At 42.3% G+C, this 18,007-nt stretch overlaps 1 protein-coding gene across 1 annotated transcript in view; it reads left to right on the top strand.

Moving 5' to 3' along the window:
• Positions 1 to 18,007, top strand: part of CHD7 (chromodomain helicase DNA binding protein 7) — a 187,232-nt gene that overhangs the window by 103,315 nt on the left and 65,910 nt on the right. Inside the window, exon 4 of the mRNA XM_080802955.1 lies at positions 13,790 to 13,931. Coding sequence (XP_080659081.1) covers positions 13,790 to 13,931 — 142 coding nt within the window. The remainder of the gene's footprint in view (positions 1 to 13,789; positions 13,932 to 18,007) is intronic.

Raw genomic sequence — 18,007 nt, 5'->3', positions numbered from 1 at the left:
CACTTTGCTTTTTGCTACCCCGTTCCTTTCTCTGATAACCCAACCTAAAAAGTGAAAGAGTTTTATACATTCTGAGATTTAGGACTCAATTACCACAAGCTGTTTATTTGGATGGTACATTTTAGACTTCACTGGGTAAAAATTCTTTGTAATTTTAAAATCATTTGCCTGTATTTTTGTGAAAGTTTGCCATTGACCAAATAGAACCAGATTACCAGCTTACTTATTTGTAAGCCTAGACCAGCAACCTCATTTTCAAGGACAATGCAAAACAGGGAAAGAAGGATTACAGGAGCAAGATAGGTCACTATATTTCACTCAGCGTTTCAGCCCTGTTTCCCAGAAATTGAAACAGGAGAATTAATTCTCTCCACTTGGCGGAGTAAGCCTTCCAGGGGCAGGGTTGAAATGCTAGTGGGCAACGTGGGAGAAATCAAATAGCAGTTATCCATTAGATATGCATGCAAGAATAGCATGCACTTTAGCTTCTAGGAAATACCCTCCTCCACTCCATACTTCCCTCTGTACTTCCCCTACCGACTCTGACCCCCCAGAAGGCATATTTACTCAGTAAGAAAAGCTGAGAGGAGAAGACATTGAAGACTAATTTTTTTCATTTGTACTGAACATTTCTTACAACCGTTCTGAACCAATTCCAAACATCTGAATCTATTTTTCGGAATATGGCTCATGTTAGAAAATATAGTTTCCAGATGGAAGTATGGTCAGACTTGGTTAATCTGAACCTGTTTGCAAACTTCATTAGAAAACACACTCCCCCTCCAACCCCATGCGCATGTGTACACACACACACACACCCGCACGCGTGTGTGTACACATGCATGCTCAGGTCTGTGACAGACGTGCTTGATGAGAACTTTTTGAGCTCGCTGGCCTGCAAACCTTTGACTTGTAGGCTTTCCTGTGGGTGCACGGGCAAATACAGAGCAGAGATGATTTCTCTGACTCTGGAGATCCCTGCAAAGGGAAAGAGCAAAGTTGGATTTTCAAACTTCTGCTCAGAATATCTATACAACCCCCAAATAAGTTATTCTGTAGTGTTTTGAAAGTCTGTATCACAGTCATTTAAAAATTTTTGTCATCAGTACTTTTTATGGTGCCAAAATAATTCTATTCAGTAACTCAGTCTTACAGGTAACTTAACTTAGGAACCTTCTTTGATGCCTCAGTATGCGGTTTCCTAATTAAAAACCATTTTTTCCCCCGTGTGAACACTCTTCTAAACTTACAACCCATTATAAATTTTGCTTTCATTTATTTAAATATTTCATTTACTTAAATATTTCCTTAAGTACTTATTCTTTGTAGGTACTCTGTTAAGTGTTAGGATGTGAGCAGGGAGGATATGGGTAGACTTTCAGTCTGACTTATCAAGGGTTTTTTAGAAGTATAATTGCCTAAAAGCTAAGTATTGTGCTTTTGGTAGGAGGAACCATATGGTTATTTTTCCCCAGTAGAAAATTTCCCAAGGAGAAATTGTAGTAGCAAAATTTTAAAAGAATGTATTATTATTTTAAAACTTGAAACATAAGAGCCTATGTTCTAAAGAAGCTTCCTAGAACTCGGAAAATATGTCACCAAGACTAGTTTTAGCCTCAAGGTCTATCTGTCTTTAGTTTGTATCTTTAATTTTTTGAATCTAGCACCTAATGATAAACGTCGATTAAAAAAAGAAAAAAAAGAAACCCACTGTGTCTTGGATCTTGTCATAAATTTCCAAGTATATTACCTTGAAGTTCTGAGTCTACCTTGACCTAGTCCTGTCTTTAAAAACATACTTTTAGCTTACCCTTAACCTCTTTTGGGATATATTAAGGCAGATATCAAAATGCTGTATTGAACAGTGAAACTTACTGAAAATTTCCCAACAGCTGTAAACAAGTGTTAGGAACTTGGGGCATCAGATCCAGTCAGTTCTGATCACCCGTACTGCCTCGGTGCAGAGAGAGGCCCTGTGTTTACCCACGAGAGAAAATTCCAGTGCGTGCTCTCAGCTGCTCATCCTTAAGTTTGAATTGTCTGTGCAGAGTAAATTTTTGGCATTGCTGAATCCGAGTAATGGCTTTGCATTAGAGTCACATGTTTTTGTTAGGAGAGAGGACATGTGATTATTTTCTCCCAGAAAGAGTGTTGGGTACCCCCCCCCACCCCACGCCATTGCCTTAGGGTCATAGTCTCAGTGAGTGCCTCCTAGAGGTGACAGTTGTTAATCCCCAAGTGGTGTGCAGATAATCGAATGGAACATTTCCACTGAGCGTGGGGATGTGCATGCAGAATGGGGGCTGATGTAGCGGGGCCCAGAGACCTGGGCCCTGTTGAGGGGTGCCAGGAGTGTTTGGAGGACCTCCGTTGGCCTTGGTGACTTGACCATTTACTTGTTGGGTCACCTGCTGAGTCACGACAGTGTGTGATGAGGACATTCCCGGGAGGCTTTTCTGTCGTTGATGGTCAGATGGGGGTGGCTGTCCATGAAAATGGTAATCGAATAGAGATTTTCAGTAAATTAACAAACCAAACCATTTTGTTGAGCCACAGTTTCTACTGGCCAGATGAATTGAGTATGTCAAGTTGTGGTCTTGTGTTCTGCTGAATCTAGGAAGGAAATTGCGTCCCTGAAGCACAGATAAGTAGAATGCTATACAACTACATGTAAATTCTGAATAGCATAGCAGAATAATTATGTAAATTGAATATGCAGTGATGAAGGTAATAGGGGGTTTGGGTTATGTTAGCACTAGGGTTGAATTGCCATAGCAGTTTGCTTTTAAGCACTGGAATACAGCAGTGGCAATTTTGTTTTGCAAAATGTTATGTGATACCAGTTATTTCCATCCTTGAATAAGTTAACTTGATGAATTTGTTTATACAGAAAATAATTTTCCTACAGAGGGCTGAAATAGAAGGGAATAAACAGAAGTGAAATGAAAAATTTAGTGCAGAACTGCTCGCATCTTTCCCGTTCGGCCCTGGATGCCGGATCATTGGTGACGTTCCGCAAACAAATATGCTCTCTGAGCAGGCGGTGACAGAAGTGACCACTACTGGTCTGCCTGGCTCTGTGTTATGTCTGTGGCAGGGAGAGAGCTTGTTCTGCCTCAGTCACACACTCTCGATGCTAAAGCACATTTAGAAAGGGTGGCTGGCCTCAGGGGGCTGACTCTGTATGCTTTTGGGTTGTCTGTCTCACCACCTGCCGTCATTCTCCTGCATTCCGTAAGGTGGCTGGGGCTTGCATTTGTGGCCATTCCCAGAAAACTGGCCCTTTTGGCAACCCACATACAATGATATTGCCTTGCCTGTGCGGAAAAACTCACAGAATCCACCCAGAAGCTGGGACGTAGAACGATAGAGAAACAGAAAAAGGTATTCAACACTTTAGGAAAAGACATTTAAAATCTTAATAATGAGAAAAATGGGCCACATTCCACTTTACTATTAGAAATGTACCTTTCTTTCTTCTTTCCGTTTTATGTTAAATATATATTTTTCTACCCATTTTTTTCCTGGTGCTCTCCCCAGGTGTCCTTATAGCCTTCAAATATTGGCAGTAAATATTGAAAATAAGAGCTAAGACATTTGTGGGCTGGAGGGGATGCCATTTTGCATATGGAAGAATTCAAGGAGCTGAAACAGGAGAATTTTGCATTCTTCTCTTCAGTGTGTTTTCTGTTGTGTAAGCATGGGCCTTGTGCAGCGAGAGAGAATTTGGAGGAAGCGCTTCCTCTGAATGACTCTTGAAGGATTTAGTGGTCCATTTAGTTCTATAAAGACTCTTTGAATGGGCATAAAGAAGGGAACTTGGCCCGAGGTTGTGACTTGACTGGTGAAGCGCCAGTTAAAGGGAGCCGTGGAGACTCGCTTCTGGTGCAGCTTCCTTGCCATTTCCCAGCCCCAGCATCCGAGTTAGCAGGAAACTAAAATGCTGTTTCTCAGGGAAGAGGGACGCAATATTTTATTTTTAAGTGGACGGCAAATGTACCACTCTTACTTTTCAAAAACACAAGGTACTAAAAACATGTAGAGTATATTTTTGGCAAACCACACTATCATTATCATTAATATTAATGTGGCAACTTTCCTCTGAGGATCTAAGAAAGTAGCAGCATTTTACCTGAGGAATATTTTTATTCAGCCAACAAGCCCCGTGGTGGTATATTTTGGTAACCTAGTACATAGTTTATATACTGTGCTCTTATACACATAAAATTTCTCAGCAGAGATTAGACACAAAAGCAAACCATTAAACTAGTTTTGCTTAATCAGTACAGAAAGCCTGGAGAGTCAGATACCTCTCCCTCAGGTACGTAGGTAATAAAGTAAATTAAACCCACAGCTTTTCTTCTGTTTCCTTGTTCTTTCTTTTATATCCTATGATTTAGTTTTCCTCGTGGCATTGGATAATTGGAAATACTGAATTAGGTATTTTGGACAGTGTGCCTGCAGAAGAGGGTACAGATTTTTTTAACGTGTGGTCACAAAATGGACTTTCGAGCCCTTTCAGTATTGGAGAGGAACAAGGGGGGAAATGTGCCTGTGGGCGTTGTGCCTCTCTGCCCCTGTTCTCTCCTGCCAGTCTCTGGTTCATTAAATCCAAGCTCCAGGTCAGGGATACCAGGTAGGTGGCCACCTTTCCTGGTAGTCTCAGAAGTTCTCTTCTCTTTGAAAGGAGGCTATTGGGTCTCTCTCTCTCTCTCTCTTTTTTTTTTAAGGATTGATTGATTGATTTGAGAGAGAGCATGTGAGCAGGGGGAGAGGTTGAGAGAGAGAGGATCTCAAGCAGACTCCCCACTGAGGGCAGGGGTGAGATTGAGTCTTAGGGCTCAATCCCACAACCGTGAGATCATGACCTGAGCCAAGATCAAGAGTCAGATGCCTAACCGACTGAGCCACCCAGGCGCCCCACCATTGGCTCTTAATCCCAAATCCTTTTTTCCTTCAGGATGACCATCTCAAAGTCTTTCTCTTCCCAGTGACAGGCCACTTTATCACCCTTCCTCTGTCCGATTTGTCCTCAGTTGGCTGAGTGAGCAGGGAGGGAGTAGTCATCAGGCACTTTTTAGTACAGACCATGCTAGCTTTAGCAACACGTGGTTTGGTTGCTAGTCCTTGGGGCAAGAGAATGCCCAGCACCACTGACCCTTAAAAAGCAGGTTCTGCTGACTCCTTCCCTGTGCTAGATGCAGGGAGGGACCGCACTAGGCCTGGCTGACGTTTGTTTCTGCCTGTCCAGGGAGCTGGGGTGGGCTTGAGAGTGGTGGCCTGCTGGCTTTCTGGTTGATGTGGGAGAGTGTGGCTTCAACCCTGCTTCCAACTCTCATTGTGCCCATCCGATTGAAGCTGAATTGGGGAGGAGGCTGGTAGTGGCAGTGGAATGTTAAAGGGGGATATTTCTAGAGACGTGTTCCTTCAAAGACTTTCTTAAGTGGCATTTTAGGGCGGGACACATGTTGCCATTCTACAATGTAGTGGTGACGTTAGAATTGGAAGATAAAGAGCAGGAGGAGTCCTAGGCTGAATGTTTTTTTTTTTTTTAATGATTATTAAAAATGTCCATATAAGGGACGCCTGGGAGGCTCAGTGGGTTGGGCCTCTGCCTTCCACTCAGGTCATGATCTCAGAGTCCTGGGGTCAAGCCCCGCATTGGGCTCTCAGCTCAGCGGGGAGCCTATTTCCCTCTCTTTCTAAAAAAAAAAAAAGAGTCCATATATGAAACTGCTTTCAAAAGGTATGAAAATCTATACAAATGCAAAATTTGTCACATGATATAGAAACATCTTTCTGCTAGTTGTCTTCTGGCTACTCGGGTAAGGGCCCCTTCAAGTCTAGATGCTGTGCAAAGCCACCGTGAGCACGTCATCAGCCATCTGAAGCACCAGCCCTCCCTCCAGCTTCTCAGACAAGTCTGTGTGGCCTAGCTTTAAAATGTTAACTGGGAGACAGGTGGCAGGGGTGGCGGTCCTGGAGGTCTCAGTTGGTTAAGCATTTGCCTTTTGCTCAGGTCATGGTCTTGGAGTCCTGGGATCGAGCCCTTTGCTGGATTCAGTCTCCCTGCTCAACGGGGAGTCTGCTCCTCCCTCTTCCTCTGCCCACCCGCCACTCTTGCTCAAAAAAAAAACAAAACAAAACTTAACTGGGGAAATAGTATGAATTAAAAAAGACACCATTCTTCTTAATTTTGATGTTGGAGAGAGAACTTGAACTTCCATTAGAATGCTGATTGTGTATGTAGTCCTGAGGTCTGTATGAACAGTATAACATCATGGTCCTTGGCTTCTCCTGTTAGGATGGGTGGGAGTATTTTCTCCTCGTGGGTTTTACTATTTGCTCTGCCTAATTCTCTACCTACCTGTGGCACCTGTTTAAAATGTGGACAAGCTGCCCATCTCATTTGTTGTGTTGGCCATGCTGGCCGATCGGAGAAGATCCTTACGAATCCAGGGGATGGGGTTCTAACTGCCACAGTTAGCCCGGCATCTGCCTTCTGGGATCGTTGGATCGCAGTGCCTAAAGATAAGAGTGGCATCTGAGAATTGGACACTGGCAGTTGGCACTTGGGGGATATGCTCTAGGATAAGGGTGTACTGTTTGCATCCATTTTGTAATGTCTGATTTACTCAATTCTTTATGTTCCATTACAGTGCCAGGCGGTGCCACGTAGCCAGAGCGGCTGGTGTTCATGTTGGCTTCTGGGATGCGATAACGTGTTAGCTAACTAGAGTTCTTTTCCATGTCACTGGCAGATCTTAATTCGGCCCATAAAACTCAGGTTTATAAAACTGAGGTTTTCAATGGCAATTCTTGACTACATGATGAGTCTTCCCCCCCAATATATTTAATATATTAAAAATGGATTTGGCTGTTCAGAAGGCTTTCTAGCTTTCTATTGTACTTTCTTTCCCACCCTCCTCCCCTACCTTCTTTCCTCCTCCTTTAAATAAGGGGCAGCAACCCTGTAGCTGTCCTCAGGACTGGGTTCTGATGAACCAGGGGCCCCAGAGGTGGCCCCAGGTAACAGAAGACATTCACCAGGACAGGTCGAGGTCTGAAGGGTACCCCCAAAAGGCCAGGCATGCACTGGACTCTTAGAGTGTGTGAGGAGGTTAGTGTGAGGAGGTTGGATGCCTTTAGGCCTGTCCAGGACTCAGACCTGGGCCCAGGAACAAGATAGGTGTGGCTCCTGTCTTAGCAATGCCACTTCTCCAGCTGAGCGTGTTGCCTGTCTGGCCCTCAGCTTCTTCACGCTTGGAAGGTTTGACTGTAAAATGTAAAGGCGAGGCATGTTGAGTTGAAATATACTTTCATTTTAAATAAGAGCAAATTAGGTTTTTGTATCTTTTCTAACTTTCTTTGTTCTTTCCTAAAAATTCAGCATGGTTAATATACTTAAGGAGTACTTGATGTTAGAAGAGCTATTTAAGGTAACAATTTAGATTAAATTCAATGTCTTAGAGGCGTTTTCATCTAGTGACTTTCAAAGAACTTAAAAAAAAAACCCTATTAATTTGTCACTGAAATCCTATGTTTGTTGTTCAGAAATAAAATAGAATCCCCTCCCCTTCTCTCTCTTTTTCTCAACTCTTCTTTCTCTTTCTCAACCAGAAGAGCTGGGTGAAGAATTTCTAGGTGGAGTTTAGGAGCTTGGGGGGCTGGGCACCCCCTTGGAGTGACGCAGCCCCCAGGCAAGCAGCTCAGCCTCCATAGGCTGGCTGGCCGGGGCCCCGAGGGCACAGGGCACAGGTCAGGGCTGGTGCTCCTATCCCACCATCCCGCCATCCTGCCCAGATGCTCCCAGATGCTGTCTGCCCAAGGTCGCCCTGTGGAGCATTTCCCGAGTGCTCCCGGGCCTTCCCCTTTACCTCGTCGGCTCTGATTGCCTTCGTGGGAAGGAGTTGGCCTTTGTGTTTACCGTCTGCTGCACAGTTTGTCTCTTCATCATTAGTTTATTCTGTCACCGGCATTTCATTACATTCTAGTTCAGCCACTGCATAAATTTTGGCCCAAGGACTTTCTCTAAAATTTTTATTTTGTTTTGTGGGTTTAATTTTACTTGATGTATCACATTTTATGTTGCCTTAATTGACACTTTTGAGCTCTTAGTGCTTTATCTTGTCTCTTTTTTCTTTCACTTCTTCCTCTTTTAAGTTTCTTTTCTCATGGTTCAGAAACTTAGAGGAGAATCCTACATTCAAGTTGAGAGGCTTGATGCTTTTCTCTCCACCACGACTGGGCCCTTGACCCTCACAGCTTTACTACAGTTTTTCTTACGGCAGCCTGGATCTTTTAGAACTGGAGCACACCGCAAACGTACTGTGCCAGGAATGTCTCTTTCGCCTCTGGCTTCTCATCCATTAGTTTTGAGTCTTTATTAAAAAACCTTTTGAGCATATAAAATATAAGGATATTTTCAATAGCTTTTACTCTTCTTTTAAAACATTATAATATGACATTTCGGCTTGAGTCCCTGCAAACAGATCTGATTAATCTTCACGACCTAAGCCCCAAGGTTGATTTTCCCCAGGGTGAGGCGACTCTTCACGGACTTCTCCCATCTGAAGTGTCTGACTGATGGAAGACTCCCGCCCGTTGTCCAGACCTTCACTAACCATATGCTCATCACTTGTGGTTCCTCTTCAGACTGCCTTTTGGTGGAGGACTTAGGTCCCTAGGCCGATGCTGGTCAGTGTTTAACTGCATTCTGTTTTGCAAGACACCAGGGCAGCTAGCTGGATTTCTAGTAAGTTCTGGCCCTTGGCTTGTTTAAAAAGCATTTACTTGTTCTCACCAAAAAGAATTCGTTATCCCTGTGCTGTGTTTTAGGTGGAACGAGGTCATGCCACCCCATTTTAGGTCCTGCCACGTTAGCCCTTCAGTATAGACCCTTACAGTTGGAAGCTGACTATGAACTCTTCTGTAAAGGGTATGGAGTGTCCTTAGTTCGTCCCTCCATAGAACATGTGTTCTCTGAAGATAAAGTTTGGGTTCTCAGGAGTTCTCATCAAGGTAGTTTGTGTTTTGACCACACTGGGGGCCTTATAGCACTTTTTAGAGCCTGGTCTAACGGTGGTGACCTAAATGTCACTAAGCTGTGGACCCTCAGCATGTCCAGCTGGCCACCCGTGTGACCCGGCTCTCATGATAAAGTGCATAGTGGAAATAGGGCTGGTGGAGGGACAGCGGCTCTTCAGACTACTAGCACCCTCCCCAGAGAAATGTGCTGCTTCCGAGGGTGTAGGGGCTCGCCTGGCCTCGGGAGTGGGTGGCTCCGTATCTCGGTCACACCAGCAATGATGGTCACACCAGCAATGACGGAGATAAGGCTGAGGAAATAAAAGGACTTGGTGAAGAGGGAGGGGACTTACAGCGATGTACTGGTTTTGAAAACTCGCTAAGTCTCGCTCTATTTCGGTAGCAGGTCAGTCCTATTTTACTGAGCCTCATAGGTCTTTCATCATAAAGATAGCATCTCTGTGGGGTTTTCTTAAATGAGTTAATGAGAAAAGCACTGGCACATCATAAGGGCTGTTTATGTGTGTGCCGTCATGGCTGTGACTTGTGCTCTTTAGTGAAATCGATCTGCTAAAATTGATAAGGAGCCTACCTGACCAGGCACCAGGAAAACAAAGATAAAGAAGACAGACTTCTTCCTCTTTCCGAGCTTCAGGGCTCGTTGGGGAAAGACCTACACTCACACACACACTCAGGTCCACATACGGCTTTGGTATTGGAGCACTGCGGGAGTGTGACCACCACATTTTGTGTATTTTAAATACCCCTTCCTTGTGTGGGGTCCATATGACATGTAGCTGGTGATCCAGTCTGCGTTGGCTAGAAGAGGCTTCCCTGCGTGCGTGATGGCCGTAGATGGAGTGGGGAGGGAATGGAGGTGGAAGAGATAGGTGGGTCCCTTAGGGAGCAGTTCTGGGTGTCTGCAGCATAAAAGGTGAGTGGAGGGTTTGGGGTGTGAGAAGGGTAGAAATATACTGTTGCCATTTGCAGAAGCTGCAGAAGGCCTGACAAGCCAGTATAGATTGGCAGGCCTGTTAAACATGGGATAAGACCTTAAGCAGAATGGTGCGGTCAGGTTTATACCGCAGCTGGTCACCGTGGTGATGCGTGGAGGGTGGGTTGGTGTTGGTTTTGGTGGCAGCGCCACATCCCTGAATTAGGAAATGTGGAAGCAGAGTGGGTTAGGGAGAGCAGAATGGAAGCAGACAGGATTTCTCCAGGGCAGAGGCCCGTTAGGGCTGGAGTGAGAAAGTGGTCCCCGCACACCCCCGGTCTTCCTTGTGATCCTCGCCGCCAGGTCACCTTGTGGAGGCCAGTATCGCCTACACCCATGAGCAGCCAGCACGGCAGCTGCTGGAGGTTCTGTGTGTCTGCGCCAAGCCGCTCGGTGGCCTGCTTCTCAGTATTGGAGTGTCAGCTTAAGGGATGTTTCTGATCAGTAGCATTCTCTTACCCTCAACGGGAGGACTGCCCTGTTTGTGCCTTCCAGCTTTCCAAATTGTAATTTGGGAGAGGAATGTTTGTATGGCTGTGTTTTGGCTCTGACATTAGAAAAGACTAGCTTTGCACTGGAGCAGTTTACATCATGATGATGGAGGTGAACTGTGTGCCCTTTCCCCAGCGGTCTGAGAGTGGGTCACGCTGCCCATGGGTCCCCAGGGTGACGAGGCAGCAGGGGGAGGGGGTGTGGGCAGTTGTGATGGGCAAGGTGGGAGATGACACCTGCCTGGGCTAGAGCAGTGGTCCTGGGCTTGGAGAGGAACGGCCTTTGGGATTGTCTGCTGGTTTGTTCTTCCAGCTTGTGTTGGGCGCTGTGGACAAAGGACCTTCCTTCTCGTGTTGCTTAGAGGAAATGATCTGTAGTGAGGTGGGGTTCTGTCTCTCAGTCTTCAGTTGATTTGGCCCAGGCGGGTCTGAGCCACGGCAGAGGATTTGTTTGCAGACGTCCCAGAACACGTTCCCAGCTGTGTATCTTCCAGATGTGTGTGCATCCTGGCCATTTGTGTCAGACATTGCCAAGCCTTCATCCACTATCTCACTTAGACCTCCTAACGAATCTTGGAGGAAGACAGAATTACTAACCTCCTTTTACAGAAGAAGAAATGGAGGCACAGGGAAATGGAGTGGCTCGTCCCAGGTCCCAGACAGACAAAGTTCTACATGACAGAGTCGGAACTTGAACTAAGGTGTGTCTGACCCTCATCAGTGTGCTAACCCACCATTCTGCATTACACCTCATTTTTTAAAAATTCTGACTTTGGCTTTTTCTGGGGACAGAGCAGTTTTAATATAACACTTAGTTGAAAATCCAAATGAGCTTGTTGCACAGTAGCAAAGGCAGTTTAAAAATCAAAGTAACTTTATCTTGTCCTCAATTGTAATGTCTTTGGGTTGGACAACAAGGATTTTGTAGCTTTTTTTGACTTCTTGACATGTTTTTGATTTGTATATTGATGTCATGAGAAGATGTCAGCGTAGAAATGCTTAGCTGTCTCTGAGCAACGTTAATAGCGCAAGGTCTAATGAGTTTAGAAATCTTTCAGTAATCAGATCTGGGGTGAGTGCTTCCCTTGGCTACAGGCTTTTTCTTCCGAAGCATTTGGAGAGGTCTTGTCTGACTTTTAACAGCCTTGGAGGTTCCACATAGTTCATTCACGGGAAGGGCAGATGGAAAATCATTAGCACTTCTCTCCTTCGGCAAATTGATATTTCATCAAACCTGGGCTCTGGTGGCCCTAAGACAGTAAGCCTTTTTACTCCTATAGGATAGTTCACACAGGGTGCAGTAACCCCACTAAATTAAATTGTGTACTTCGTTCTGGTGCGGAGAGGTCACCGTGAAAAGCACCGGCTGCCGACTTACTTTACCTGGCAGTGGTTCAACTCTGTGACAGGCCTACCTCTGATTTAAACAAATTTGAGAAATATGTAAAGTTTTGGAAGCAGTTTTGCACTGATTTGATAAAAGAAACCACAAAACACTGCAGCGCAGGTGTTGAGAATGTTTGAAAGCTGATTGAGGGAAGCAGATGGCTTTAGTCAGTGGCATCCAGCCAAAAGAGCAGGTGCTGGTCATGTGACCGCTGGTTACCAGGGTAATCTGATTGCTCTTGGCGTGCAGATGAAAGGAAAGGGGCCCAGCGTTCAGCTGTAGTATTGTATAATTTGTGGCAGTTAGAGCGGAAATAAATGCTGGAAATGGAGCCTCATAGTAGGGGAGACTTCTGTCCATGTGTAGCGTAAACACTAGGACAGTTGGATGAGGAACTGTTGTATGGATTTTTTTTTAATTTAAAAAATATTATTCTTTCCATGAATCTTTTGGGGACTTCAAGTTTTTCGGACACTGCCTTTTTAAAGAAAATGCTAAATAAAAAAAACTCTTAACATATAACTGCCCTTTGCTGTAATCTTGAATTCTTGTAAGTTACTTCCCTATGTGGCTATTTACCATGCTACAATGTTCACAAAATAAAAACAAGCTCTGAGTATTTAGAAAGAACTAGTTTAGGATTACCAAATATTTTATTTACTCATGATAGAAATTTTAGGTGAGTGATGGATACTTTATTATACTAACATACTTCTGAAATATTTTACGTGATATGTTTTATTGAAATAAATAGCGATGTCTTGGTGTCCTTTGTAGTAGCTGAGGCTGAAAAAAATGCTGTTTAATGTATTCTGTCAGCATAGTTTTCTGGAATTTATAAACTTCAATAAATAAACTTTTTAAAGGCTTTTGAAATATATCTTTTTTCAAGTTTCTTAGAATTTTAGGTTTTCCAGAAATAATAAATATAATCATTAGTGAGGTTAGATGAATTTAAATGTTGGATAACATGATAATGTTAGAAAACCTTGGGGCTTGTTTGGAAATTGGAATGGAAGATACCATTAAATGTACGTTCTAAAAGAATGTCAAATGAAGGTTCTAAAGGTAATGGTAAACTTAAATTTAAAAAAAAAATTTTTCTCAGAGTTCATTCATGTCTTTTGACTTATGTAACATTCAAATCCTATTAACGTTTGACAGAAACATAGTATGGAACATGCACTTTAATTATTGGGGTGGCCTTGCTATATTTTTGTATTTCAGAGACCTAGCTTTTGAAGGAGAGGCTATTGTGACTGCGTCAAAAATGCCTAGCACAAAAACAAAGATTATTTTAAATGAAGAAGACAGCATTAAGTAAAATTATGTAGAACAGGAAATTCCCATATATTTTGTTATATTTTAAAAGGCTGTCATTGGATAATAATATAGCTGGATGACATAATAGAGGACACCTAGTAGTGTTGGTTATGAAAAGGACTTAAATAGGAGTATTTAAAACTCTCTGCAAGAGACACAAAGAAATGATCATTATAGTCTAGTTTCCTGAGACATTTAAAAAAAAATCATTCTGTACCTTAAAAACTTAATAGCAAAACTACTTCTTAATCTGATTTTTCATTATGGCTTGGTGTATTGGCAGGGATTTTGCATTGTCTAGTAGAACAAATGTACTCCGGGTGGTATTAGGAGTTTTTGCATGAAATTTCTTTTAATTAGGTCAGATATTTGCCAAAGGTCATCAGTGTGGGGTTTTGCTGTAAAAACTTAATTGAGAGTGCCGTTTAACTATAAATGGCCAACGTGCATCGATTTATCAGTTGTCATTGATACTTTCGGGATATTAATGTGGGAAATATAAGGCATGGGGACATGTGGAAAACCTCATTAAAAAGTGAACACTAAGTGATCCACTTTGAATTCTAGTAATAAGAAACCTGATTCAGAAGCAAGTGCTTTGAAGAAAAAGGTCAACAAGGGAAAAACAGAAGGTTCTGAAAATTCAGACTTAGACAAAACGCCCCCACCATCTCCTCCTCCTGAAGAAGATGAGGACCCAGGTGTTCAGGTAATACCATCATTCTGATCCCAAGCCTTGGTTATTTAGCATGGGTAACTTTAGCTGCGTATCAAGTACACTAGACCTCCCCTGTCTTTGTTATAGAGCTGCTTTAAAGGTGGCTTTATTGTTGTCTGGAACACTAGAGCCATAATGGTGAGAGCTGGGGGCCAGCACGAAATTAGACCCCTGACTTCTTGGTTTTGTCATCTTTGACCCCGTGATAAAGAAAACTGAGGATCTTCATTTACTTCTGTAAATGTATCTTTCGATGTTGATGTATATATTAGTGTTAACACATTGTTGATGTATTGGTTCGTGTAAAGCTGCTTTCACATTTCTCATTTTCTCTGACGTTTGGTTGCTTGTCAGTTCTTTTATTTTGCAGAATTAAAAAAGCCAATGTGTAGTCTGTAGCTTGTCTTAAGGTTTCTGACATTTGAAGGCCAGAGTTGAACTTTATCGTCATGTAATAAGTTTCTATGAACAAGTTTGTGACTTTCTGGATGGCAGCAGTGCAGAACTTTTCAGTATTAGATTCTCCTGACTCTTGGAGAATTTTGTAGGAAGCAGTTGAAAAACTGAAATAAACATTAGGAATTTAGATTCTTGCCTGTAAAGCACACTGCCTTCACTGATTGGACTATTAAGGTAAGAGGCCCTTCCATGTGACTGTTAAAAATTATTTCCTTGTTACATTCTCTGGAAGCATGCCAGTATGTTCCACTGGGATGGCTAAGAATGTCACTTCAGTGAATGACATCTAAGTTATCAAGGAGCAGTTACCGAGGAGCCCTGCTCGAATCAGAAGTCTGCCCCTGACAGCCTGCTTGCCTTTTTCTGAGTGTTTGGTCCGCTCAAAGTACTTGCTATCTGTACTGTCTACCAAGTCGCTTAAAAGTTAGGAAAGAAAAAAATATGCCATTTGCAGCTCTCTCCTAAAGAATTTCAGAAAGTTAGGGTTTTGTTTTGTTTGTTTAAGAGATTTTATTTTTGAGTAATCTTTGCACCCAATGTGGGGCTCAGACCCACAATCCTGAGATCAAGAGTCACGTGCTCTACTGGCTGAGTTAGCCAGGGCACCCTGTTTGTTTGTGTTTTAGTAGAACTCCCTGATGTCTAAAATGTCACGGAATGGCTTAAGCTAAGAGGACCCAAAAAGGAGAGGAAAGATAGAGTACGTGTGAATGAATGTGGTTTGGTTTGATTCCTTAACTAACTTGTGATACCTCTGGCCGTTTGGGTAAATTTTGTAATTTCCTTTTACACATCACTGAAGAAATAGGAAAGGTAAGTGGATGTCTTTTTTTAATTGCTTAGGGACTTTTAAACTAAAGTATTTGGATGTTTTTGGTTTTAAATTTTATTTTTATGTGCAAGGGTGTTTTTTCCTGCATCATGTTTGCTTAAACTAGGGCCTTTATGGCAGTAGTATTTGGACAACGTTAAATAGATTTATTCACACAGGTCAAGAAAATTCCATTGTTCCCTCACAAATAACGCTGCTGTTTCTTAAAAGTTTTTGTATTTATAGAGACACAGTTGGACTTTATGAAATACTAATTTTTTCCTTCTGCATTTCAGTTCTAGAAAAAGGCCAGTCTGTTCAAATGAACATCAGTGCATCCTTTCTAATTGGCTAGTGCATAACTGTTACAGGTTCAGTAGCTCATATAAACAACCACACAGGGTTTGAAGGCAGGTCTTCCTCTGTGTCCTGACACAGGAAGTGATGCTGTCTGCTGTTTGTTGTTTCTTCCTGTATCCTATGCATAAAGGGCTAACAGTTCTTGGTTTCTGTAATTGGTTTAAACTAGTAAATGCCATATAATGTAAACTCAAAATTGTATCTCAAAGTACTATAGCGGAGAGATAGTGAAAACACGTATAAGTCTTCTCTTTGGTGAGCCATGTTAATTATATGCAACTTTTCTAAAGCAATCCAAGTTTAACAAGTTGACCTATTATTTTAGTGTCAGTTCAGAAGTTTTGAGTTATGGTTAATTTAATTTAATTTATTTTTTTAGATTTTATTTATTTGAGAGAGAGGGAGAGAGAGAATGAGGAGGGCATGGCGGGGAGGGAGAGAGAGAAGAAGGCTTCCCATTGAGCAGGGAGCCCAACGTGGGGCTTGATCCCAGGACCCTGAGATCACAACCTGAGCTGAAGGCAGACACTTAACTGACTGAGCCACCCAGGCGCCCCTTGAATTATGGTTAAAATGGAATGTTTATACTTTGTCTTAATTCATGAAAATCTTTCAAATAGTAGTAGTTTAACAGACCATAATAGAAGCATATTATGTAATAAATTTTATGTTGGGAAATTGTAAAAGGAATTCCGATACCGCAAGTAAATGAAAGATCAGTTATTATTTAGAAGACAGAAAGCCATAATAATATGTTAAATTTTCAGAAAAAAATTGAGTTCTAATTGTATTTTGGGGATTTTTTGCTCCTGTGAAGTGACTTTGTATCCACTACTAACTGACCTCATCACCATCACATAGATTTGTAATACCAAGTTGATGTGAGGACAAACTTCAACAAGTAAAACAGTTATGTCCACCAATCATAAATTTCTGCTCAAGAAAACAAAAAGCTTCCTGTTTTATTGTACTGTAACATTTCTTCAGTAGTGATATTTAGTGTAAAGGGGATTTGTCTTAGGCTCCCTATAGGCTGTTCAGTTACTTAGGCTGGAACAAGTACTGTGACATGACCCCAACTAGGGCAGCCTGATAAAACATCACAAGTGCATCACTAATAGCACATTCCTCCTTAGGTTAAGGACGACAAGTGGAAAATATAGATCAGTCCATTTCAATTTAGTTAAATCGATATATTAGATGAAATACAGATATTATGCTGAATTTTACAAAATTAAAATATTGTTCCTCTTAACAGCCTTTTATATCTGAAAGAAGTGGACAGTTGAGAAGTAAGGGGTGGTTAAATGGGCACAGGAACAGGAGTTGACGTTGTAACCTCAGTGCTTTCTGATTTTTTATTTTATTTTATTTTTTGGAAAGGTGGAGCTAGTTAATGACTTTAAACCTACTGATTTTATTTGGCGTTCATATGTACCGTGCACTGTTCTAAATGCTTTCAGTGAATTCTGTTAATGTAATCTAATTGCTTTATGTGATCTTCAAGTATACTTACAACATAGTTAACTATCATCAACCCCATTCTGCAGACCAGGAAACTGAGGTCCACAAAAGACATGTCCAAGGTCACGTAGTGAGAACCTGGGCTAATTCAGACACTCAGCGCTCATTTTGAGGGCCCACAAGTTCAAACTGCCTTGGTGGTGTGGGGAAGGGTCACAGATGGCAGAACCCTTGCTGATTTTGGCGGGGGGGGGGGGGTGGGGGAGGTTCCCCCCTCCCCAACCTGGAATTGGTTCCAGGCGGGGCTGACAAGTAGGTTCAGAGGAGGACCTCTGGTCCATGTTACTACTGCTGTTGGTCTAAGCTGCTAGGAAATCTGTTACTAAGAGGTTATCCCACAAACCTTGAGTCAGAAAGGTGCTTTACCCTCTCTGCAGTCACAACTGTGTTAGGACTAAGTTGTCATAGTCTCCAACAACTCATTTGATGGTCATATTATATCGAGTTGGCACTGTGAGCTGCCTCACATCCCCTCTTGAGAGCAGAGAGAGCAGAAACATTGAAAAACAAAACAAAACAAAAACAAAGAAAACTGTCTTACCCTTTGAGGCAAAGTGCTAGGCTTCCTTGGTCCTGACTTGAGCCACGAATGTCCTTGCTTGTTCCTCCTCTGCTCTGCATGGTGGGGTGACTTGCCTTTCTGCCTTACTGACCAACTTTACAATTCACAGTCTCTTTAAAAAGTTTTATTTTGTAGTTCTTAGTAAAAGGTTCACTAGTGTTACTTTTCTCAGTATTTTTATTCATTCTGTGTGTTTTCTGAACTCATCTACAAGCTATAATGTTACACTTATCAGTGATTTAAAACTTACACATGTCATTTTATATTTATGTTAGCTTTTATCAAATACACATATTAATGAAAAGTTATTTCTCCCCATTTTTCATTAACTCACAAAACTAATTCTTCATC

The sequence above is a fragment of the Martes martes genome (genome assembly GCF_963455335.1).
Source record: "Martes martes genome assembly, chromosome: 4".
Taxonomy (NCBI): domain Eukaryota; kingdom Metazoa; phylum Chordata; class Mammalia; order Carnivora; family Mustelidae; genus Martes; species Martes martes.
The sequence above is the reverse complement of the archived record's forward strand: the minus strand, read 5'-3'. Positions and strand labels throughout refer to the sequence as shown.